The sequence below is a fragment of the Pelmatolapia mariae genome, linkage group LG10_11 (genome assembly GCF_036321145.2).
Source record: "Pelmatolapia mariae isolate MD_Pm_ZW linkage group LG10_11, Pm_UMD_F_2, whole genome shotgun sequence".
In the NCBI taxonomy this organism is placed as follows: domain Eukaryota; kingdom Metazoa; phylum Chordata; class Actinopteri; order Cichliformes; family Cichlidae; genus Pelmatolapia; species Pelmatolapia mariae.
Window position 1 is genome coordinate 28,065,001 of NC_086236.1, and position 21,456 is coordinate 28,086,456.

At 39.4% G+C, this 21,456-nt stretch overlaps 1 protein-coding gene across 1 annotated transcript in view; it reads right to left on the reverse strand.

Annotated features, from left to right (window-relative positions):
- The window catches only part of LOC134636409 (carbohydrate-responsive element-binding protein), an 18,684-nt gene extending 2,190 nt beyond the window's left edge, over nt 1-16,494 (reverse strand). The window contains exons 1-14 of the mRNA XM_063486372.1: nt 16,148-16,494; nt 14,623-14,729; nt 14,393-14,475; nt 14,201-14,290; nt 13,923-13,964; nt 10,681-10,855; nt 9,131-9,211; nt 5,870-6,021; nt 5,146-5,743; nt 4,968-5,041; nt 4,206-4,476; nt 2,084-2,199; nt 1,808-1,930; nt 1,476-1,603 (exon numbers count right to left, since the gene is read on the reverse strand). Coding sequence (XP_063342442.1) covers nt 1,476-1,603; nt 1,808-1,930; nt 2,084-2,199; nt 4,206-4,476; nt 4,968-5,041; nt 5,146-5,743; nt 5,870-6,021; nt 9,131-9,211; nt 10,681-10,855; nt 13,923-13,964; nt 14,201-14,290; nt 14,393-14,475; nt 14,623-14,729; nt 16,148-16,494 — 2,387 coding nt within the window. The remainder of the gene's footprint in view (nt 1-1,475; nt 1,604-1,807; nt 1,931-2,083; nt 2,200-4,205; nt 4,477-4,967; nt 5,042-5,145; nt 5,744-5,869; nt 6,022-9,130; nt 9,212-10,680; nt 10,856-13,922; nt 13,965-14,200; nt 14,291-14,392; nt 14,476-14,622; nt 14,730-16,147) is intronic.
- Nucleotides 16,495-21,456: the final 4,962 nt, after the last annotated feature.

Below are 21,456 nucleotides of genomic sequence, written 5' to 3' on the forward strand. Positions count from 1 at the left end.
ACCAGTTGTAGTCCATCATGATCACTAATGAGAAGTTAATAGACCTTGGCCTTGTCAAAATAAAAAGTACAATAAAATAAACAGTGTAGAACCTTCAGCACCACCTTTTAAAAGATACAAGTGAGTGTATGTATATATTTGAGCCTGAATGTATAATTTGACTATTTGTGGATCAGAGAAAATCCTGAGCAAATTCAAACTTTTTGAAATTATTAAACATATATGCTGGAAAATCTTTCTACCCTGGCAAAGGAACAGCTCAAAGAAATCATTAAAAGTATATGCAAACAGTGTTGGGAATACATGGAATACATGTACCGGCGTAACGTATTTAAAATACAAAACATGAGTAACTGTATTCCGTTATAGTTACCGTTTAAAAAGGTGGTATTTAGAATACAGTTTCTTTGTTGAAATAAATGGATTACATGGTGGTCTTTTCCTGTTTTATATGTAAGGTTATGCCCTCTCTACTTTTGGTAATTCCACGCCGGTGGAAATCCAAACAAAACACGCATTAAGAGGCTCTAATGCCTGTGTCTCAATCTCGCGGCCCATGTCACCCTTACTTGCGGCCCGCATAATGACGTGAAGAAATATTTTTTTAAAAATTTTTTCAGAAAGTTATTTAATATGAAGGCAATAGGCAGAGTGTTACAGGCATAGCCCTAAAGAATGTAGGCTCATGGGCAGTGTAGTCCGTGCTGCAGTGAGAATGGACTGCCATACCCATTATGTGTCTGGCGAGGGAGGAAGAAAAAGGAGAGTCGAAAAGTACGAGGTGTCACCGACCAGAAACAGGAGATGGAAGCATGTAAATATAATAATAACCACTGCAGCCAAAAAGAGTGCCTGACCAGCCCACTTGTAAGTAAGCTATTAAGACTCAACAGTACACTGTGTTCGTGTTTTCCTCCGAAACAATAAGTTCTGTTGAAGCAGCCTTTCAACACCTCTTTCTGTCTCTCGCTAGCAAAGTTGACCCAGACAACAAAGTAAAGCTAGTAGAGCCCGACACGGAACCCGACGTATTAGCCAGAGGTCCCTTTACTACGGTTCGGAGCCGTGGACCTGTTTTATATATGCGCGGAATAGTTTTCTACATGAGATCGCTGCAAAAAGTGCAGCCTTACCTAATGTCCGCCCTACTGTTACTCGTTTTATATTAAGATTTAAAAATCTAATTGGAATTGATATGGCGAGTAACCTTCAGTAATAGTAATAAATCACACAGCAATAGTACATTCATGTAGTTGTAAAAAGCATGATAATATATTAAGTAATCCAAAGTATTCAGAATACGTTACTCTCGTTGAGTAACGTAATGGAATACATGCCCCAAAAAACATTTTGGGGCATGTATTCTGTAATCCGTAGTGGAATACATTTTAAAAGTAACCTTCCCAACACTGCATACACCTACATGCCTGCTCACATATGCACAGGCAGAGGTTGAGCTTAGCTAAAGGTCTCACTTGATGGCAGTGTTCAGGAGCTGAATGTCCTCTTTCAGTTTCTGAGCCTCCTCGTGCAGCTGAGCTCTCTCCTGCTGCATCTTAGTGATGTACTCGGCGGTCTTCTGCAGTGTGGTGGCTTTGCTGATCTGCACACAGCAGAGAGAGGGATTACCATACATCAATCATATACAATAATTATTCACCATTATGAAAAATTATTTAAATTGACAAGCTGAAATCTGGTTGCACTGTTAATGCTAAGACTTAGCATTTGCATGTTACATATTACAATCTGCCTCCAACTTTTAGCATATCCATGTAAAATGAAGCAGCGCACGTTCTCACAGTACCTTTATGCTTGGCTGAGAGCTGAGTGTTGTCACGAGGTTATGTAAAGTGTCAAATCCCAGTTTGATGTTGAAACGCCTCTTCTGCTCTGCTGAGATGTGAGTTATCCTCCTGGTGTCTGTTTGCTGCACACAGCAGAGCTCAGAAATATATCTGTCACACTTCACACACATTCACATACTGAAACAACAATAAGACTCCTATGTTCTCACTCATCACTTAACAAGGACTTGATTATATTTATATGTATAAAAAAGAATATATCCAGGACGTCCTACCTTACTTGATTCTAGCTTTCCATATCCTGAGAACCCTGAGTGTGGAGACTCTGGGTTGGAGGCTTTGTCTAGAGGGTTTGGTGGTGATGTTTGTCCTTGATGTGTTGGAAAATTAACTAGAGAAAAAATAAATAACATACATGACATTTATGTATTATATTTGTTGGAAATCAGATACCCCTATGCACGTCAAACCCTGCAGTAATGAGTTTTTAATCCATTAAATCAGCTAGACATGTTGTGGCTGTGGATGCTGGCATTTAATTAAGGCTTCAGCAGTACAGTTTCAGTCAGGACCATTACGCTCAAAAGAAGATTGATATTTTTATCTGCAGTAATTATCTTTGGTATAATGGCTCTCCTCTGGGGCTTTGCATTCAATGTACCACTCAATGTTCATAACAGGAAAAGTGAAGGTGAGGAGAGCGGTAAAGGAGGAGCTTGGGTTGGGGGTGGGTTGCTAAGTAGCTTGCAGCAGCCCAGCCCCCAACTGTGCAGAGGCCAAAAACTATTAAACTGATACACTGTTACACTATATGATACTTTTTATCATGATAGGTTTTTGAATAGGCTGTGTAATAAATTTGGGTCACCAAAACTGACAAAATGTCCATCAACCATAAATAGATATAATTGTTAAATAGTGAGGGCGCACTGTAAACGGACTTGGGATGACTGAAAATAACATTTTTTATTGAATGATGAGTTTAGATTTGAGACTCCACAGAAGTCTGATAACAAAGCAACACTTTGCAAATTAAGATTGACCATTTAGATTTAGTTTCTCTTTTTGGTCATGAGCTGCAGATTAATAAATAATTAAAAAACATTTACTCTGCAGTGCTCAAGCAGGAAAACTGATTTTCAAAATAACTTTGGTTCTAAAAGAATAAACTCATTTATCAGTTGCTCATTAGTTTCTGCAAGTGAATCTCTTATTAGTTAGTCGTCAGCTCCTGTCACAGCACAACAAATATTTATATTTTGAAGCAGTCAGACTGTGCTCTGTGACTTTTAATGTTTACACTAACATTCTTTAACAGCTGCTTGTGTATTCAATGTTAAAATGACACCACGTTCTTGTTCACATACCGCTTCTCCTTTGCACATCAGAGCTTTAAGCTTTCAGGAAGTGTTCCTGACTACATGCAGTGATCATTCACGTTTTTAATGCAGTGCCGCCTGAGCCTGAAGATCACAGGCATCCAGTATTGATTATCAGTGCTGCCCCTTAAACACAGAGATTTCTCCATTCTCAGACTCTTTTGATGATATTATGTAATGTACCAGTAGTCAAGAGATAGTCAAGGTCTTCATGCTTTTTTTATGCTGATGAACATTACTTTAATATTGGCCCATAATTTAAAGAGAGTTTTTTTGTTGATTGGTGAATCGCTGCCTTTCTCTTTAAAACAAAACAAAAAAAACGTAGGAATCTTAAATTTGTGCTTAGTTGATTATTTCGTTGTTGTAATAATGCTTGCTGTCAATAAATTTTATACTGCTGGAAAGCCACATTTCCAGGGAAAATGCATTTGTGGGTTGAGTGGGTTGCACCGATGTAAAACTTTACTTCTCTACAAATGCCATGTTGTTCATTGTATTGGATAATTAAAGTCTGAAGAAACAAGTCATAGTCAGCCAACATAACCACACAGGCTGACTTACAACAAATGCTGGCTGAAGAATGTGATGCCGTCCCACAGCACTGTGTGTCCAAGCTGGTGACCAGAATGAAGAAGTGGTGGTCTTCCACATGCTACTAAGGCCCCTGTTTGTTAAATGAATAAACTGTTAAATTGCTGATATGGTTTGTTTCTTCAGAATTCAATCATCCACTCTAATGAATGACACTACACAAGAGTCAGTAGCAGAACAAGCTGTTTGGCATTTGCAGAGAAGATGGCACATTTTTCATGGGCACAACCCACATTTGATTAAAAAAAAAACCAAACAAAAATACTATCAAATCGTGCTGACCTGTTGACAGTTAAGCATCTGGTATGTTTTTCACATTCTACTGTAAATCAAATAAGGGTTTTTAAGATTTGCAAGTCATTGCTTTCTGTACCACTTTTTTATAAATGGGGTTGTATCACTGCCTGAAGCAGTGAGGTCCTACCAGTTAAGCTGCTCCTGTCAGTGCTGTAGAGCTGAACAGGTGACAGCTTCTCAGTCTTGGGAACGAGGAGGGTTGTGCCAGTGTCTGAGGTACCGTGGGTAAGCAGGGCAGACACAGCAGAGCCTCTGGAAGTGCTAGTTTGAGGTCCACTGTGGCCCAGGGTGGCACTCTGGCTTTGCAGAGGCGTCAACACGGGGATCCCTACCGACCAACCGGCCCCATGCTGCAGCTGTGATGAAGGTCGACCTACATGCGTTCCTCTGCTTGTCTGCTGAGCAACACATGGTATCCAATTAGAAGACCTGTCTCACAAAAATGAAATCACTTTCCCCTGAAAGGATGTGGCACAGAGTATTTAGAGCAGAGGTTTGAACCAACACCTATAAAAATGATTAGGAACTTATAATGGACATAAATCTGCTTGCTGAATGAAAAGAGACCACTTGCTATGTCCTCTTTTGTTTAGGTTAGATGAGTAAACTTTTAGATGTAACCTATGTATCAGGTAAGCTTTTGAAAATTTCTGCAGTCTTCTACAAAAACATTAACACTAAGGTGCGGCTTACTAAGGACACCTGTGTCTATTGCCAGCACACAGCACTCCTTCAGTTGCTCATATTTAAATACATATATCAGTAATACAATGCTGAGTGGCCTTGAGGATATGAATATCCATTCTCCAGTAGCACTTGGTAAAAGTCACTAAAGTTCATTAGTTATTTCTTGTTGACATGCTGTGCTAAGCCAGTTTTCCACACTCACTGAGGAGCTAGAGGATGATGACCTCTGAGCTTTGGCTGTCACTGGAGCAGTATCACATCCCAGGGTTGGCTTTCCTGATAACACAAATCAAAAATTAAACATAAGCCCACTGCATTTTTTATTTTTGTTTTACGTAAAAAACTGTTAGATGAGGAAGAACATGTCAGAATTCACTCACGTTCATGAGCCCCAGTGGAGAGCAGTTTAGCCAGACAGCTAGTGGGTGGGGGAGTGGATGGAAGTACAGGGGGGGCAGCTGTCCTCACCCCTCCTGTCTTTTGCTTATGCTTCCCTTTGGCCCCCGTAAATGTCACCTGTTCTGGCACTGAGAAGCAGTGAGCTGCTGTGACAGAGGGCAGCGCTGCATGGACCGGGTCAGATACAACAGCCAGGTAAGAGAGAGAGTGGCAGGGAGTCTGGGAGTACGTTTCCCCTGTGTGAGGGTATCCGTGAGTCTGCTGCGCAGCACCCTGAGCCCCCATGGTGGAGGCTGTGTGAGTGATGACAGTGGAGGTTCCACTGGTTGTCGTATAGTAACCAAACTTGTGGCATGGCAGTGGGTACAAAAAGGGGATACTTGCAGAGGCCGTCTGTTCAGTGCTGCTGCTAAATGCTATAGAAACTGGTGCATCGTGGTATGACTGATGTCCATAAGGCATGGCTTCTGTTATGATGTTGGATGTGTGGTATTCTCCACAATCCTGGCCAGAGCTGGTCTGGTTTGGCCGGGTATTAGATATAGAGGGGTGGGACAGATTGTCAGATAGTAGATTGGGCTGGGAAAAAAAATAAATCTGTTTTACTGATTAAACAAGAATAACATTAGATGCTGGAATAATTGAATAATTCTGCACAAGCAGACAATAAACACAAACAGAAGAAGCTGATAACAGCAGCAGTACCTGAGCCAGCTGCGTGTCGATGAGAAGCTGGGGAGCTGTTGCCACAGGGGAGGGAACTGGAGCAAACGCTGCACTAGAAGAACTCTCAAAATAGCTACATTCCGCAAAACCAGTGTGCTCGGTGGGCTGGCCACGGTTGTTCATAAAGATATCTGAGAAAGAGTACAGTATACATAGTATGTTATTCAGAATATCAGCTGGAAAAGGCACTGATACAACAGGAAGATAAAACATTTAAAAGAATAATCTAATTAAATAAAGTACATGTGACATATATGGACATTCAACATAACAAAATAACCAATATATAAATCAACTGTTTATAAGTAACTCAAATTTTATGCTGAAAAGGAAGTAGGAAGTAGAAACTTAAATGATCTAACCCCTCCTTCCTGTCTAATGAATGATAGAAATATTCTTCTTACTTTTAAAGGCCTGCCAGCGGCTCACACACACACACACACACACACACGCACGCACGCACGCACGCACACACACACACACACACACACACACACACACACACACACACACACACACACACACACACACACACACACCTTAGATATTTTACTTCATGGTAAAATAATATATGGAAAGCAGGATAGTGCTCTCTGGTGGACAACTGAAGAAACAGAGGTTATACCAAATAAGGATTTTGTATTTTGTGTACTGCAGTTTCTGTTACATTGTATATACAGTGACCAGTGTAGCATTCCAATAAAAACCAGTTTTTGCAGATTTTCTAGACATGGTATAACACTAGTACTTACACTGTACAGCCATGAGTATTCACACAACCATTCAAATCACTGAATTCAGGTGTTCCAGTCACTTTCATGGCCACAGGTGTATATAAAAAAAAAAAAAAAGAAAAAAATCACACACCTAGTCGTGCAGACTGCTTCTACAAACATTTCTGAATGAATGTGTCGCTCTCAGGAGCTCAGTGAATTCTAGTGACAGGATGCCGCCTGTGCAGTGAGTCTTAAAGTTTCCTAACTACTAAATATTCCAAAATCAACTGTTAGTGGTCTTATAACAAAGTGGAAGCAATTTCGAACGACAGCAACTCAGCTACAAAGTGGTAGGCGACGTAAACTCACAGAGCGGTGTCAGTGGATGCCAAGGCACATAGTTAACAGAGGTCACTAACTTTCTGCAGAGTCAGGAGAACCCTACTTGTCTAACTGCATTGTGTAAAGTTTGATGGAGGGGGGATTATAGTGTGGCATTGCTCTTCAGGAGTTGGGCTCGGCCTTTTAGTTCCAGTGATAGGAATTTAACTGGCCTACACAGAGTCCTGATCTCACAGAACACCTTTGAAATTAATAAGAGCGGAATCTGCAAGCTGGGCCTTCTCATCAGTCATCAGTTTCTGACCTCATAAATGCAGTTTTGGAAGAATGGTCAAAAATTCCCATAAACACTCCTAAACCTTGTGGAAAGCCTTCCCAGTAGAGCTGAAGCTGTAATATCTCCAAAGGGTGTGTCAACTTCATATTAAATCCTGTGGATTAAAAATGGGATGTCACTCAAGTTCATTTGCGTGTGAAGGCAGACAAGTGAATACTTTTTGCTGTATAGTGTCTCTTCTGTCTTTATTTTAAAGGTAAAAGAGACAAAGAACAGAAATGGAAAATTAAACCCTCACACAATGTGAAGCTCTCTGCATGAGATGATCAGTCAGGGTATTTACATTTTATTTGCCAGGTCACATAGTTTTAAATCTATGCTGGCAGGTTGCCAGTTGTGAGCAATTTTTTTCACATGTTATTTAAGGTTTGAGCAGTCAAATATTAATTGGCTTCACTCAAATAGGCAGTAACCCTAACTTTTCCTGAACTGAGCGTCTTTCATCAAGACACATTGTTCAGAATGCCTCTCACAGTAGGTAATGCATACCAAAAGCTCTTTTTTTTTAATCTCAGTAAAAAGAAAACTCAGTATTTCCATGTAAGAGAAATACAGAGAAATCATGAATTAATCTCATGGCTGTGTCGCTCTGACAGATATTAGCTGCCTGGTCACTGTGACAAAAAAAGCAAAGCCACCACACAGCTGATACTTCAGGAGCCTGTCAGGGCAGTGAGAACACACACACACACACACACACACACACACACACACACACACACACACACACACACACACACACACACACACACACACACACACACAGCAGTGGGCAACAGGTTGCCTGTTGGTTACAAAGACTTACTTGTGGCCATGGGGCTGCAGGATTGCATCACTGAAAGTAATACAAAGGCCAGAAAAATCACAGCCATTGTTGCCCTGAGCAAGAAACTAAACTCTAACCTGGTTCCTTCCTCTTGCCTGAAGCTTTGCTCCTCTTACGCTGCAGGCTGACTGTTCAGTATAAAGACTAAAGCAGACCCCAGGCATACCGCCATACTGGCTTCTTGTGCAGTACGTGTCAGCTTCGTAAGTTAGGTTCTCTACATTTAGTCATGCTTTACAAAGACATTTACTTTACCCTGCGTCAATTAACTTTCAGCCATTTGTAAAAGCTATGCTATCACTTTTAAGCCGGCAAGCTTGCTAACAGTTGCATATTTATACCTCTAAATGATACAAAGCAGGAGTGAAACTTGTGTGAAGCCATGTGTTGGTCCATCTAATCAATATTAGTGCAACTTTCATTCATTTCAGCTCAATTTATGTTATATTAGCTCCCTACACCATGAATTTATAAAATCCAATCAAAATTAAATGAAATCACAGACCTGAAAGCTACAGCTCAACAGGAATTGTGGCAACAACATAATTTTACTTTATAAAAAAATAGAAAATCATCATTATCTTCCAACCCATCAATATTTATTTCCCCCAGTTTCTAGGTGGTGCCAAAAGTAGCAATAGTGGTTAAATACATCCTCTTCCACTTCCCCATTTTCCCCAGTTCAACCCTGCCTCTGACAATCCTTTAACTCATGAATGCCAAACAACATACTGCTGACACAGCATAAATCAGAGGAGTGTCCCTCAAGGTTTTTTCACTCATCAACATCTGGAACAGAAACTTAATTTATGTACTACAAAAATATGATTAAGATAATCATCAGCCAAATATGGCTGATAAGAATCTAATCTTAAAAACTCATGTACTCTTCACACTATATCATGCACCGTCAGCGAGCATTTAACTGTAATCAACCTGTGATTGTATGCATTAATCAATTCTTCACATGTACATAATTTACAGATAAATAGATGGATATATGAAAGGGTAGAAATTACCTGGTATATCCATGAAATCATCCAGGTTGGGCTGCAGTGGAGTCAAGCCTGGTTGAATCATGTCAGCATTGCTGGTGTATGCTGAAGTGGAAGAGAACATAATAATAGATGCATGCGTGAGAAAGAAATGCTCTAGTGCTATTGTGGGGTTTTTTTGGTTTTTTTTGACAAGTCATCTTTCATCATAGGGAATTTCCTTATTTGTAAGGTGGGTTTCATTGGCTGAATTGCTAACCCATGTGACCAGCAGACAGAGTCACCAAACTGAGGTAGGAGCTTAGAAAGTGAAATACTTCTACATTATCTCCAAAAAGTTGATTCTGTTCATCTGGACGCTACGTCCAGATGAACAGAATCAACTTTTTGGAGATTTACTTTCCTGGATGATTGAGAATGCATCAAGACTTCTACATTATATTAAAGCATAGTTTGGATTTGTTTGCCCTCTTGCTGAGAGTCAGAAGGTGGATCTTTCATCAAAGGCTGTTTTTAACATAGATTAGCAAAAAGTGGACACTGGCAGAAACAGCCAGCTGGCTGTGTTTAAAGGCAAGCTGTCCACCTGCCAGCTGAAGAAATCACATATCTTGTTTGTTTAGGTTGCACAAGAAACAAAGTGTTGATGGTGACTTCCTGCTTTGCCTTGTTGTTCCCTTGTCACCGTGAGATGGCTTGGAAAACAGCACAGACTCCAAAATGTATTGTGCCTGATAGTCCCCAGCTCTGACTGAGCTTTAGGCGTGCTGATCCACATTGCCTTTTTACCCATGTTTTCATCTTTTTAAGCTAGGACAACCATCTGCTGGGTAAAGCCATACTTTGAACAGACAGATAATGAGAGCGTTGGGAAGTGCGAATGGATGACAGGCTACTGTTAAAAAAAAACAACCCCCCCCCCAAAAACAAACAAACAAACAAACAAACAAACAAACAAACAAACAAACAAACAAACAAACAAACAAACAAACAAACAAACAAACAAACAAACAGGTGATGTAGCACTGCAGTAAACAGGCCCCAATCCCTACTTTTATATGTTGCTGTTGCTGGTATCAAATTTTAAAGAGAAAAAATATATATATGTGTATTTCTCAATTTCTCTGCATTTTATATGATGCCCATGTATTATTTTCCATCAAATTTAACTTTTAATTATTTGAAAATAAATGCTTTCTGCTGTTATTTACCTTTTTTTTTGGAAAAGGGCATACATTTCTGAAAACGGGACCACATTAAAAATGAGAGAAATAAAAGTCCAACCATATCTCTATGATTATGTTCCTTTTTTGCTGAAAATCTGTCCCTAAAGCTCCTGTTTATGACAGACTTCAGTTAGAAATATCATTTTGGGCAATTTATTTGATTCAAAAAGTAAAATGAACCAGGATATAATTTTCAGCCCAGTAACAACTAATTGGAATCAATTATTTAATCCATGCAGCATGCAGCCTACGATCAGCCTTGCTTTTAAATGCTTCCAATCAAATTCTGCAGGATTTGAGACACAAGTCCCTGCTGAAAGTCATTCCACAAACTTGTCTACTACTCACTGTTGTGTCGCTCGCTGGTCCAGGGACATGGCTTCTGTGTCATGGTGAATAGGGTGTCAGAGATGTCGGACAGAAGGCAGTCCAGGTCAAACATGTGGACCTCCGCGGGGACAGCCTCGGGTTCCTGGTATGTCTGATAGGACCATTTGTCCTGCCTGGCTTGGCAGATCTGACCCTGCCAAACATCAACAAGGAATCAGAACACTTACAGGATCTGACAAGTTAATCCCAGATCTATCCATTAGGGGCTCAACATAAATAGAACTGGAAAGTCCTAATTCATCAATGACTTCTAGTTCTCCCAATCTGTGCCTGCAATTAGTGCTCTATGAAAACTTTGTGCCACGTTTGTTCTGCTGATAAATGACAAAATGCCTCTCAAAACTAATATTAAAACAGCAAGAAAAAAAACATCTATATCCAGTTACACACAAAACAAAACTGCACACCTACAGCATTCACACCTTCAACAGGAAACATGTGCTAAGCTGTCATTCCCCCCCACCCCCCACCCCTTCTGCCCCTTCTCCTTTGGAAACCCAGTGAACAACTCACAGAAACGAAGCGCCAGAGCCAGCCTGTTTGAGATGCTTTGTTTCACCCCGATCTTCTACTCCGCCTTTACCTTCCACTTCTAAGCCCAGGGCCACATTTATAGGGAAGCCCACCAGATTGAGCCGGAAACTATTTCTGATTACGTCTGAACACACGACATCCCCTCTTAGAATACAAGCGCGCACGAGCAGAAATGAGGTAAGATTGTTGCGCGCACATGTATGTGTGTATGTGTGCGCATATGCATGTGGGGTGCATCATGAAAAAGCTGTTTTGACACATTGTTCAGAAACACTGGGCCCTCACAGGTTTTCATTATGTTGGCTTTGTTCATTTCTTTATTTTGATGTCTCACCATTTCAATAAGGCCTTTTGTCCCTGACCTAATTCTGGGAGTCGCACACACACACACACACGTGCATGCAAACTGTAAAAGGCCCCTGCTAAACACAAACTGATGCTGCTTGGAGAAAATATACACATGCATATGAGCGGCTGAAAGACTGCAGCATCGACAGGGTGCGTTTACATCGTTTGGTGAGAAGTTTCATTTCAAAAGAGATTCTCCTAGATCTAAATCTAACTCAACTTTGGTATCCAGAAGGACGCAATTTTTTATTATAATAACCATTAGTGAACCTTATCCTACCCTACAGATTACCCCACTTTTAAAACTTTTGCATCTCCCACCTATCAAGTTTGAACTTCATTCAATGACGTTGGTCCTTCCTTTCTGGTGGAGAGGGGGCCCACCAAAATTATTGAACTGTTCCATCCCTGCACTACAAGTTGGCTTCTCTGGTCCTCAGAGAGGGGGTCTTCTTACCCCTCTCTGAGGACCGTGTGCCAGTCCAAAAACTGAGGGTGATCGTGCCTTCCACACCTTAGCTCCAAAACTGCGGAACAGCTCAATTCTCTTTCTGCCTGTTTTAAAAGGCAGCTTAACCCTGTAACACCAAGTGCTTCGTATTTAATGGGTGAGGTTTTGAGACTGCTACATTATCAGTGTGATTATTTTTCCCTGAAAAGCCTAAATATGTTGCACTAAATTGCACAAAATTCCCAGATGTAAATAAAAAAATCTTAATAATTGAAACTCATATATGCAAATTTCGCTCTTTTAAATATTTGTCAGAAGGTTCATTAAATAATGTATTCAAAAACATTAGATTTTTCTGTAAATTATTTGATGGTTCAGAGTGTACAGTGCTTGTAGTGTGTGCTCATTTTGTTTACTTATGTGTGTGTCTCCCTTTTGCAGAGTGAGATTTTTTTTTCCTTTCAAAGAGCTATAAAAATAAACTTTACTCGCTTACACAGCATTATCACCTAATAGGATATTATTTCACTCTCAGACTGAATATAAGGGCTAAGTCTAGTGATCTTAATTTTCAGCCTTTTTCGTGCTATTATTAGAGCAGCTTTCCAGCTGCCTTCTTCACTCCACACCACACACTACATCCTTCAGGTCCCTGCAACCTACTGAAATAGGGAAGGTGTGACCAGGTTTTGAAGAACAGCTCAGTGTCAGCTTCCCCTGAACCCACTGCTCCACCCCTCCCGTGCAGCTGAGCCACAAACCACACCCTGCTACAGTCTGTAAATGAACTGTGTAAAAATCTATTGAAATACATTGTCACTGTAGATAATAATCTGAACTTTATTTTACTATTCTACTTTATTAGAAAGTGGTTGATGTTAAAAATGTAAAGCCAATTAAATTTCAGACTAGGGCTGTCACAGGTTAAAAGTGCACAACTGTAACGGTGTAACCGCATATATGACATGATTACAGTATACGACATTCACACTTTTGACTAGTGTTTTTCTAAGCACTAAATGTAATCTGTTAAGAGAATGGTGTGATAAGAATATGAGTGCGCAGAGCATAAAAACACAGTGAAGTGATCTTTGACCTGTCAGCTACTTGCTGATATTGGCCTTGCCGCGTAATCCATCAAAAGACGGGTCAGACACAGCATTATTATTGGAGTTTTCCTAATGTTGAACTCAAGTAAAGCTTGGACTTCCAGTGCCACAGCACATCTACAGAAAAATGAAAAATTAGAACCCATGAAAGATGAAATATGAGGAATACTATCATGAATGAGGCACCTCCCTCTCTCTGCCCCCCCTGCTGTTTCCCCTCTCTGCCACTAAATATTTTGTCTCTGCCACCTTAGCGTCACTGTCGAAAGCCGATGCCCCTCTGCTGCCCGGTTTTTGCCAAGTGCTGCTGGAAGTAGGTCATATTTGATTAGGTTACATTCATTTTTTTCACCGTTTTTCTTGAATAAAGATTAAGAGTTATGGGTATTGTTGCAGCGGGCAGTTAGCTGGGTCAGTTGCCTTCATGTGTCAGGTTGTGACGCACAGCCCAAGTTGTTTTGCCCATTTCTATTTTCTTTTTTAAATCTCTTTTTTTCTCCCCTCCTCCCTTGTTCAGCCAGGGAGGCTAAATTCAAATGCTAAAAATAGTCGCTTGGTGGTCTTTAGTGATCATATGTCACTACAAGGACATTCAAAAGTAAACAATGCCAGCAGGTCACCCAAACATTACAATATATGTTGGGTCAGTTGGCCAGCTTCAGCCTCCACTCTTCAAAATCAATACTTTTCAACTTTAATTTCCTTGCAATATTGCAATAATGTAGCAATAATGAAGTAATGTGTGACTTCTGACTTACCTCTTGAAGCATTAATAGAATGTCATCCTTCTTTTTCTGAAGCTGCAGGAGAAAAAGACAGTGGAAATGAACCATGTTTTTGTTTCTATGCACATCACCTTAAGTTAACTAATTACAGTTTTGATCAGGTAAAAGTGTTGGTAAAAGTGTTGGAAAGTGGGGCCATTGGGGTTAATCCTTTGGGGACTATGAAAACGTGACAAACTGTCCAACCAATAGGTACTGGTACTGACTTAGAGACAGATTAAAGATGTACTGTGAATAAGGTGAGCGCTCACCCTCTTCTTATAGTAAATCCTCCACTTATGGTACTCCTTGATCACCACCTCAATCCTTCTCTTCCAGTAGCTGCCCTCTAATATGATCGCCTGTTGACACGATGCCAGAGAAACACTACGTATGTTATTTTTTTTTCAAGGATGAGCTAAAATATGCAACATGCAAATATGCTACATCATTCATTCACTCACTTCGGGCTTTCGATGTGCGTCTGCCTCCAAGCCATCCAGCGGGGTCACAAAGCCACATACTGGGTTTTTCCTCTTCTCCACATCTGAGCCAAGCAGAAAGAGGAAAAAAGGACAAGAAAAATCAGCTGCTGTGTAGACATTCATTCTGGTGAAATGTGGATTCTCTCGACCCATGTTAGGTCACCCGGTTCTTCTAGTCTCACAATTTTAAAAAAAGCACCAGCACTCACACTGAATGAACCATGCTCTCCAGATTGCATTGTTCAGACGGATCTTATCCCTCCACAGCAACCGCAGACCCTTAAAAGATTTCCATTTAGGAGAGACTATCTTACCACTGTGGAGAAAAGAAAGGTGGAATATGTATTTGTTATGGGGAAAATGTGAAAGCCCTTTCATTTATAGTCTTTGAGGCAAAAAGGCATAAACATGCATAAATGACTCTTTTAGAAAAAACAATGGGAACTCTGCCTCAAACCTGGGAGAAACCTGTCCTGATTTTGACTAATAGTAGCCAATCAACTTATTCCCCGGTATACAACCCGGCTGTATGTGCTTTTTTTCCCTCCCTCACTTTTTCTCTGCCTGCTGAGAATAGGGCTCCTAATGTGAGGTGCTCAAGGAGTTGCTAGGAAGCCTGGGGAAATCATTCTCAACATGCTTTTAATGGACTGACATGGCTGCGTATTATTCAGCCCAAACAGCACAGACAGCGTATTGCGAAAAAACAAAGAGCAATCAGCAGAGGAACCACTTTACATCAGTCTGGTTAATGATAAATAGCGGAAAGCGGAGCAGCAATCTGTGCGGAATAAGAGGCCATGTCATAGGCTTGGAAAATATATATAAATATATAATAAAGTACTTGTTTTAAATCTATATTTTTTGTGTTTGACAAATTGTGGCACTGTTTCAGGATTCATTGTGCAAGTATTATCAAACTAGACCTATAAACAAGTGCAATTTTCCACCCAGTGACAGCAGATTTAAAAAAAAAAAAAAAAAAAAAAGTCTTCTTTGGGCCAAGGGTTGATGAAAGCTCTTATAAACACGGTTTCAAAGAAAGTGGTCCTCATTTTTTAAGTAAATGAAAAATCAATGTGTAGTCTGATGTTACTGAAACGTAAGCATGTTTAGAGAGCATAGGGAGGTTTCTTTGGTATTTGGTTTGTTTTAAGTGCGGTGGCTTCCTCTGCTATAGCTGTTCATATGCAGGAGCTGTTTGTGACATCTTGTAACAAATGGCTGCTCTCAAACAGAAAAACAAATTTCTAGGGCATCGTGTCAGGAGTTTCTTTCCTTTGCATCAGTCACACTGTCCTTTGTCCAGTCCTGCCAACTAGAATCAAAGTCCACTTTTTTTTTTGGTGAAAATTTCCAAACTGGTTATGCAACAGACTGACAACACATATAAACAAACAACCACAACCTTAACTATCAGCTTTGAAGGGAAATCTATTAAGACAAATATAAATATATATATTAAAAAATATATTTTAAAATGTGGTTTAGTTTAGTTCGTTTAGTGAGCTTCAGTTAATTTACAATACTCTTATTTTAAAACAGAGACTGTAGCAGATCCTGTGCATATCACTGCTTTAAATGTCAGCTCAGAATGAGACACTTTCACATTCTTTGGAGATATTTTCTTCCACATGGTTTAGCTGAACTGAACAAGCAGAAAGCTGAAAATAAAAATGCTGATTAAAAACCCGACTTCATTCTTTCCCCCTACTACACGCAGCAGGGACCCACCTGTAGGCCAGTGACATGCATTCGAACAGGCGGGTCAGAGTGGGGTCGATGCTCAGGCTCCCGGAGCTGAGTGGACCGTAGCGGTACGTTTGACACCCCGTTTTGTTCACCGTGTCAAAGTCGTACCTCAGAGACCCTCCACTCTTCCTCCTCCGCGCTGCAGAGTCGCTGTGGGGCGAGGATACCATGAAGTGTCCGCTGTGGATCACCTGAGTGCGGGGGAAAGATTCGGGCGACGGCCCGGTGCCGGCCACCCGAGCGGGTTCCCCCTCCGGGTCAGAGTCCGATTCTAAGAAATCCTGTAGCTGGCTCTCTCCGGCCGAGCAAACACTCCCTTTGCCCGCCATTGTGCACTTTCATTCAGCGGTGAGCGTCGGACAGAAAGTGAACTTTCTCCTCAGCTGACTTCCCCCGCTTCCTGTCCTGTTTTCTTCAGATATTTGAATATTTCCTCAAGGAAGAGCCGTTTGCTATCAAGCAATGATTATCCTCATCTGTCAGTGGAGGGCTCAGCCAACCAGCTGCAGGACCTACACCTCTGGAGCACGGTGTGTGTGGACTGTTGTGTAACAGCATACTATCATTATGTCAACTTCACGAACTGGTAAAATCCCCAAGGGAATAGACAGAAAGTGGTAATTATTAATAAACCAAAGCAAATAATAAATATTAGAAAGTAGGAGTAAACCGGCTTCAACGTGAATGTGTCACAGATTCACATTATCATCACTATATATACATATATATGTATATATATTTTAATTTGCTTCTAAACTTTAACATCTTAGATGTGTTTCAGCAAGCAACAATTCTGCGCATGTGCAAGGATTTCTGCACATTTAAAACATATCACATATATCTGTGTTTAGGAATGATTATTAACAAGTTCTGATCCTTCATAATTGATATTATGGAGATTTTTTTAACCCATAAAGCAAAAAATACCGGCCTCTATTGGCGGTATTCTTTGTTGCATGTTTTCTAATTATTTCTGTGTGTGTGTGTGTGTGTGTGTGTGTGTGTGTGTTAAGCCTGAAAATATTTTCTTGAAAAATTTCCGGATAAAATAATTTAAAAAGCCTCCACAGCAAGCAGACACGACAGAGTGGGGCTTCCCATCACCTCACCTCCAATTGGTTGTAGCAGATGGCTGTCCCTCCCCGAACCTGGGTCTGCTAGAAGCTTCTTCCTGTTGAAAAGGGGTTTTTCCCTCCCACTTTTGCCAAGTGCTTGCTCATACAGGATTGTCTGATTGTTGGGGATTGTTCACCGTTCACAGTTCACTGTACTCAAATGGCCTCCAGTCACCAGATCTAAATTTAAAAGAGCACTTTTGGGATGTGGTAGAACAGCAAATTCACATCATGGATTTGGAGCCGACAAATCTTCTGTAACTCTGTGACACTTTGTTGAATCTGTGCCAGAAGCACAGATCTGAAGGCAAAAGGGGGTCCAACATGGTACAACCAAGATGTAACTAATAAAGTGTCCAACCCATACGGTAAAAAAATACATTTTTCCTGGCCAAAATATATTTCAAATATATGGTAATATATTTTGTATTTGTGATGCTCCAAAAAAATATATTTTTGAAATTGAAAATATATTTCTTTCAAACCAAAATAAATTTCAAAAGATATTTGCGTTCAAGAAAATACATTTCCAACCTTACAGTAAAATGTATATCAAAGTATCCCTTATTTAAACTGTATTTAGTGCAATAATAATAATAATAAAAGTAACAACATCTGCATCTAATCACATCTGCAAAAACAGTTGGATTCAAACAAAACAGAGTCAAAGGTCTAGCAAGAATTAGGTTATTTATTCATTTGCTTACAGTATTTCACATTACACAATATTAGCATTCACTTGACTTTGAAATTATTTGTCAGTGATACAGTACACAAAATACAGCAATTGCTATGTACACTTTAGTTTTTGACAATATATACATATAGTATACATATAGTACTTAAAGAAACAGTCCACTTTTTTTAATTAATCGCACTTTAGGACGATTAAGTGCAGTGATACCATGTGTGCCAGTTATATGTTTTAACTGTTTAGGTCTTGTTAGAGATTCAAATATCTCCTTGCATTCATTTGAGGCATCTTTCAGTAAAGTCTGGCCATAAAATGGTAAGGCCTTCTGTAGCCAGAACATTTTTACAATCTGTAGCGCAACCCCTTGAGTGCTTTTGATCATGTCTAGTAGTTTAGCATTGTAAGACTCAAACACAAAGGCGGAATGAGCCCACAAAGACCCCCAGTTAACTACACTTCTTGGTAAATGGAGGCAAAGATGGACATTATAAGTCAGATTAGCTTCCCCATAGAATAACTCCATGTCTTTCACAAAATCTGTTAGAAGTGCCTCAGACTCAGTAATCTGCTCTCTGGTTATATTTTCGCCCAACAGAAGGGATACTCCCTTGACTAGTTTAGACCAGTGATTCAGTAGTGGTTCTGGCAATACACCTTTTAGTACAGGTAAGCTATAATAAAAGAGCCACATATACCACTCATGGGCTTTCCAAAATTTCCTCAATGTGACAGACCTTGGCACACGAGGAACATTACATGGCGGTTTAATCTTTAAAAGCATTTCATCTAACAGTTTTGTAGACCTACCTATATACCAGTGCTTTTCATGGTTTTCACTTTTTAACCACAGCCCTGTTACAGTTCTTGCAACACCCAGAAGTACTGAATGCATATAGTCTGGGACAGACCCTTCGATAATATCAAAACTGGGAAGTCTACACAACATACTTGGCCCTTTAACACCCATAACAGCTTTACCAGACTGTAGCGCAGCTTCTACAAATTCATTAGTTTGTTCCTGATTGCGGAGCTGAATTTCCTTCTGAAAAGGATATACACGAGTGAATCCTCTGCCTTTTTCAACTACCTTTCCTTCATGAAGGCAGTAGGAGCATCCATATTCACCATTAAACTGTTTAAAATTCTGGATCAGAGGTCTGGCAACTGAGTCACTCATTAGAATTAGAGGGATTACTTTTGTATTGACAGAAACGCCTTTGTCATTTTCCCATGTGAAACCACTGTCCTGTAGGTCCACACACTTATCAATGAAAGGTTTTAAGAAACTTCTCATGTGAGGCTTCTCATCCCCGAACCATAGTCCACAAAGGAGTACATTATCCCGTCTTGTTTTCAATGGCAATTCATTAATGGTGCATAAAAGGGGCCAAATATTGCAAGGGGACTTTTTAAAAACTGGCACACCATCATAGCTAAATGTTAAGCTGAGGGTTTGAAGGGCCGTTTCTGAACCACACAAAGCTTTCTGATACAAAAAACCATCACAAATGTCACTGAGAGAAGTAGATGTTTCTGTTTGCCTTCCTATTAATTCATCTGTAATTCCTGGCATTCTCAAGAGATTTTTAATTTGATCTTCCAAGGAGAGGTATATGAAAAAGTTATTGGTAAACCTACTTGCTTTGTCATAGGTGATGTTGCATTGAACACAATGAACTTGGTCCAGCTCAGCTGACATTATATTACTACACTGTTCACACACATAACAGATTTTCATGATGTCTTTTGTATCATCAAAAGCTTTGTAAAATGAATATTTTGTCCTGCACGGTGAATCACTGCCACCAACAACATTAAGGATTTTCATGATATCTTCAAGACAGTCATTGGTCAAACTGTGTTTGAGCTTAAGTGCCAGAAGTAGTAGTTGGTTTTGCTCTTTAGTTTGACCTGAATCCACTGGGACCTCTATCTGAACAGGACCTGCAGTGCACTCTTCATCATTAGTCATCAGCAGAGTTCTGTCTTCTGGAAGGGTGTCTGGGATTTCCTTGAAAAGAGAAGAGAGAGAGAGAATTATGGGTCCTGTAAACATCACATTATAAATCTTCAGTGTAAGAGCATTGGCCTAGTGGACTCATAGATGCATTTATGTCTATATCGGTGAGATCTGCCCTGTAACCGTCTTCTCTCAACTTTATTTATGCATCTCTTTTTTTTTAACATTACAGCAGACATTTGAAATTGGCCTTATTCACTAATTGTGCACTATTTGACATGCCCATTCAGTCTTGCCAAAATTTAAGTGTGCTTTGGCTGTCCAAGATTAACTCTCAAAATGAATGCTTAGTGCTTTCTTTCATGATAAATTCTGTAAGAATATATGATTGCAGTAGAAAGTAGAAATTACCGTAAAAATCATAATTAGAACAATGATTATTTGTTTTATTTTTTCTTGTTCAATGCACTAATTCATGAATATTCTTTAAAAAATAATGTCTAGAAATGTAATGATCTTTTTGATTTCATTTCTTGACTTGAAAATTCAACTAACTAATGTGTACTTATTTCAACAAATTTATAGTCCAATATTCATAATAAATTCAATTTAGGTTTATGCATTAAAAGTGTTTTCATTACAGTTAACCCAAAATGTTTGTATTCCAACACTAACCTTAAAAAGAGATCAATAAGATCATTTATTAATATTAATATTAATCAATCATTTATTATTTGGTATAACTGAAGTAATTAAATGCTAAGGGATAAGATAAAATGGATGATAAGATAAAAGGAATAAAACTTTATTTTGGTAATCATCACCCTCAAGTTGTTCTAAACCTGTTTCTTTGTTCTGTTGAACACAAAAAAAGATATTTTCAAGAATGTTGGTAACCAGTTTCTTGTCCCTACTGACTTCCATAGTATTGTTATTTCATACTATGTCCATACTATGTCAATGGGGACCAGCAACTGTTTGGTTATCAACATTATTTTATGTTAAAAAGAAATTCATACAGCTTTAGAACAACTTGAGAGTGAGCAATTGATTAGAGAATTTACATTTTTGGGTGAACTGTTCATTTATGAATTTACAAAAATGCAAATTGAACCACCAATTATATCATAAGGCATACCTTTTGACATTCCTTGATAACATTCTGAAGTTCTTCTTCTGCAACCTTAATTCTGAAAAAGAAAATATACAATAAAGAAAATAGAAATTGCTTATTGCTATATTTGAACTAGCAAATAGTTCAAAATTTATCAGCCTCTCGTTGATACATTTTTCAACGAGAGGCTGAAAAATTTATCGTGTTAATAGCAGTTCACTTAAACTGCTATTAACACGATAAAAATGTGATCACTTATAAAGATGTTTATTGATCAGTAATAAGCAGATTAGACATAGCCTCGCTACAGTCCCTGTTTAAAAGAGCCAACTCCGGATCATTCATTTGGGAGCCAGAGTACATTTATCGTACCTTATGCTATGGTAATTTATAAAGATTGTCATTTTT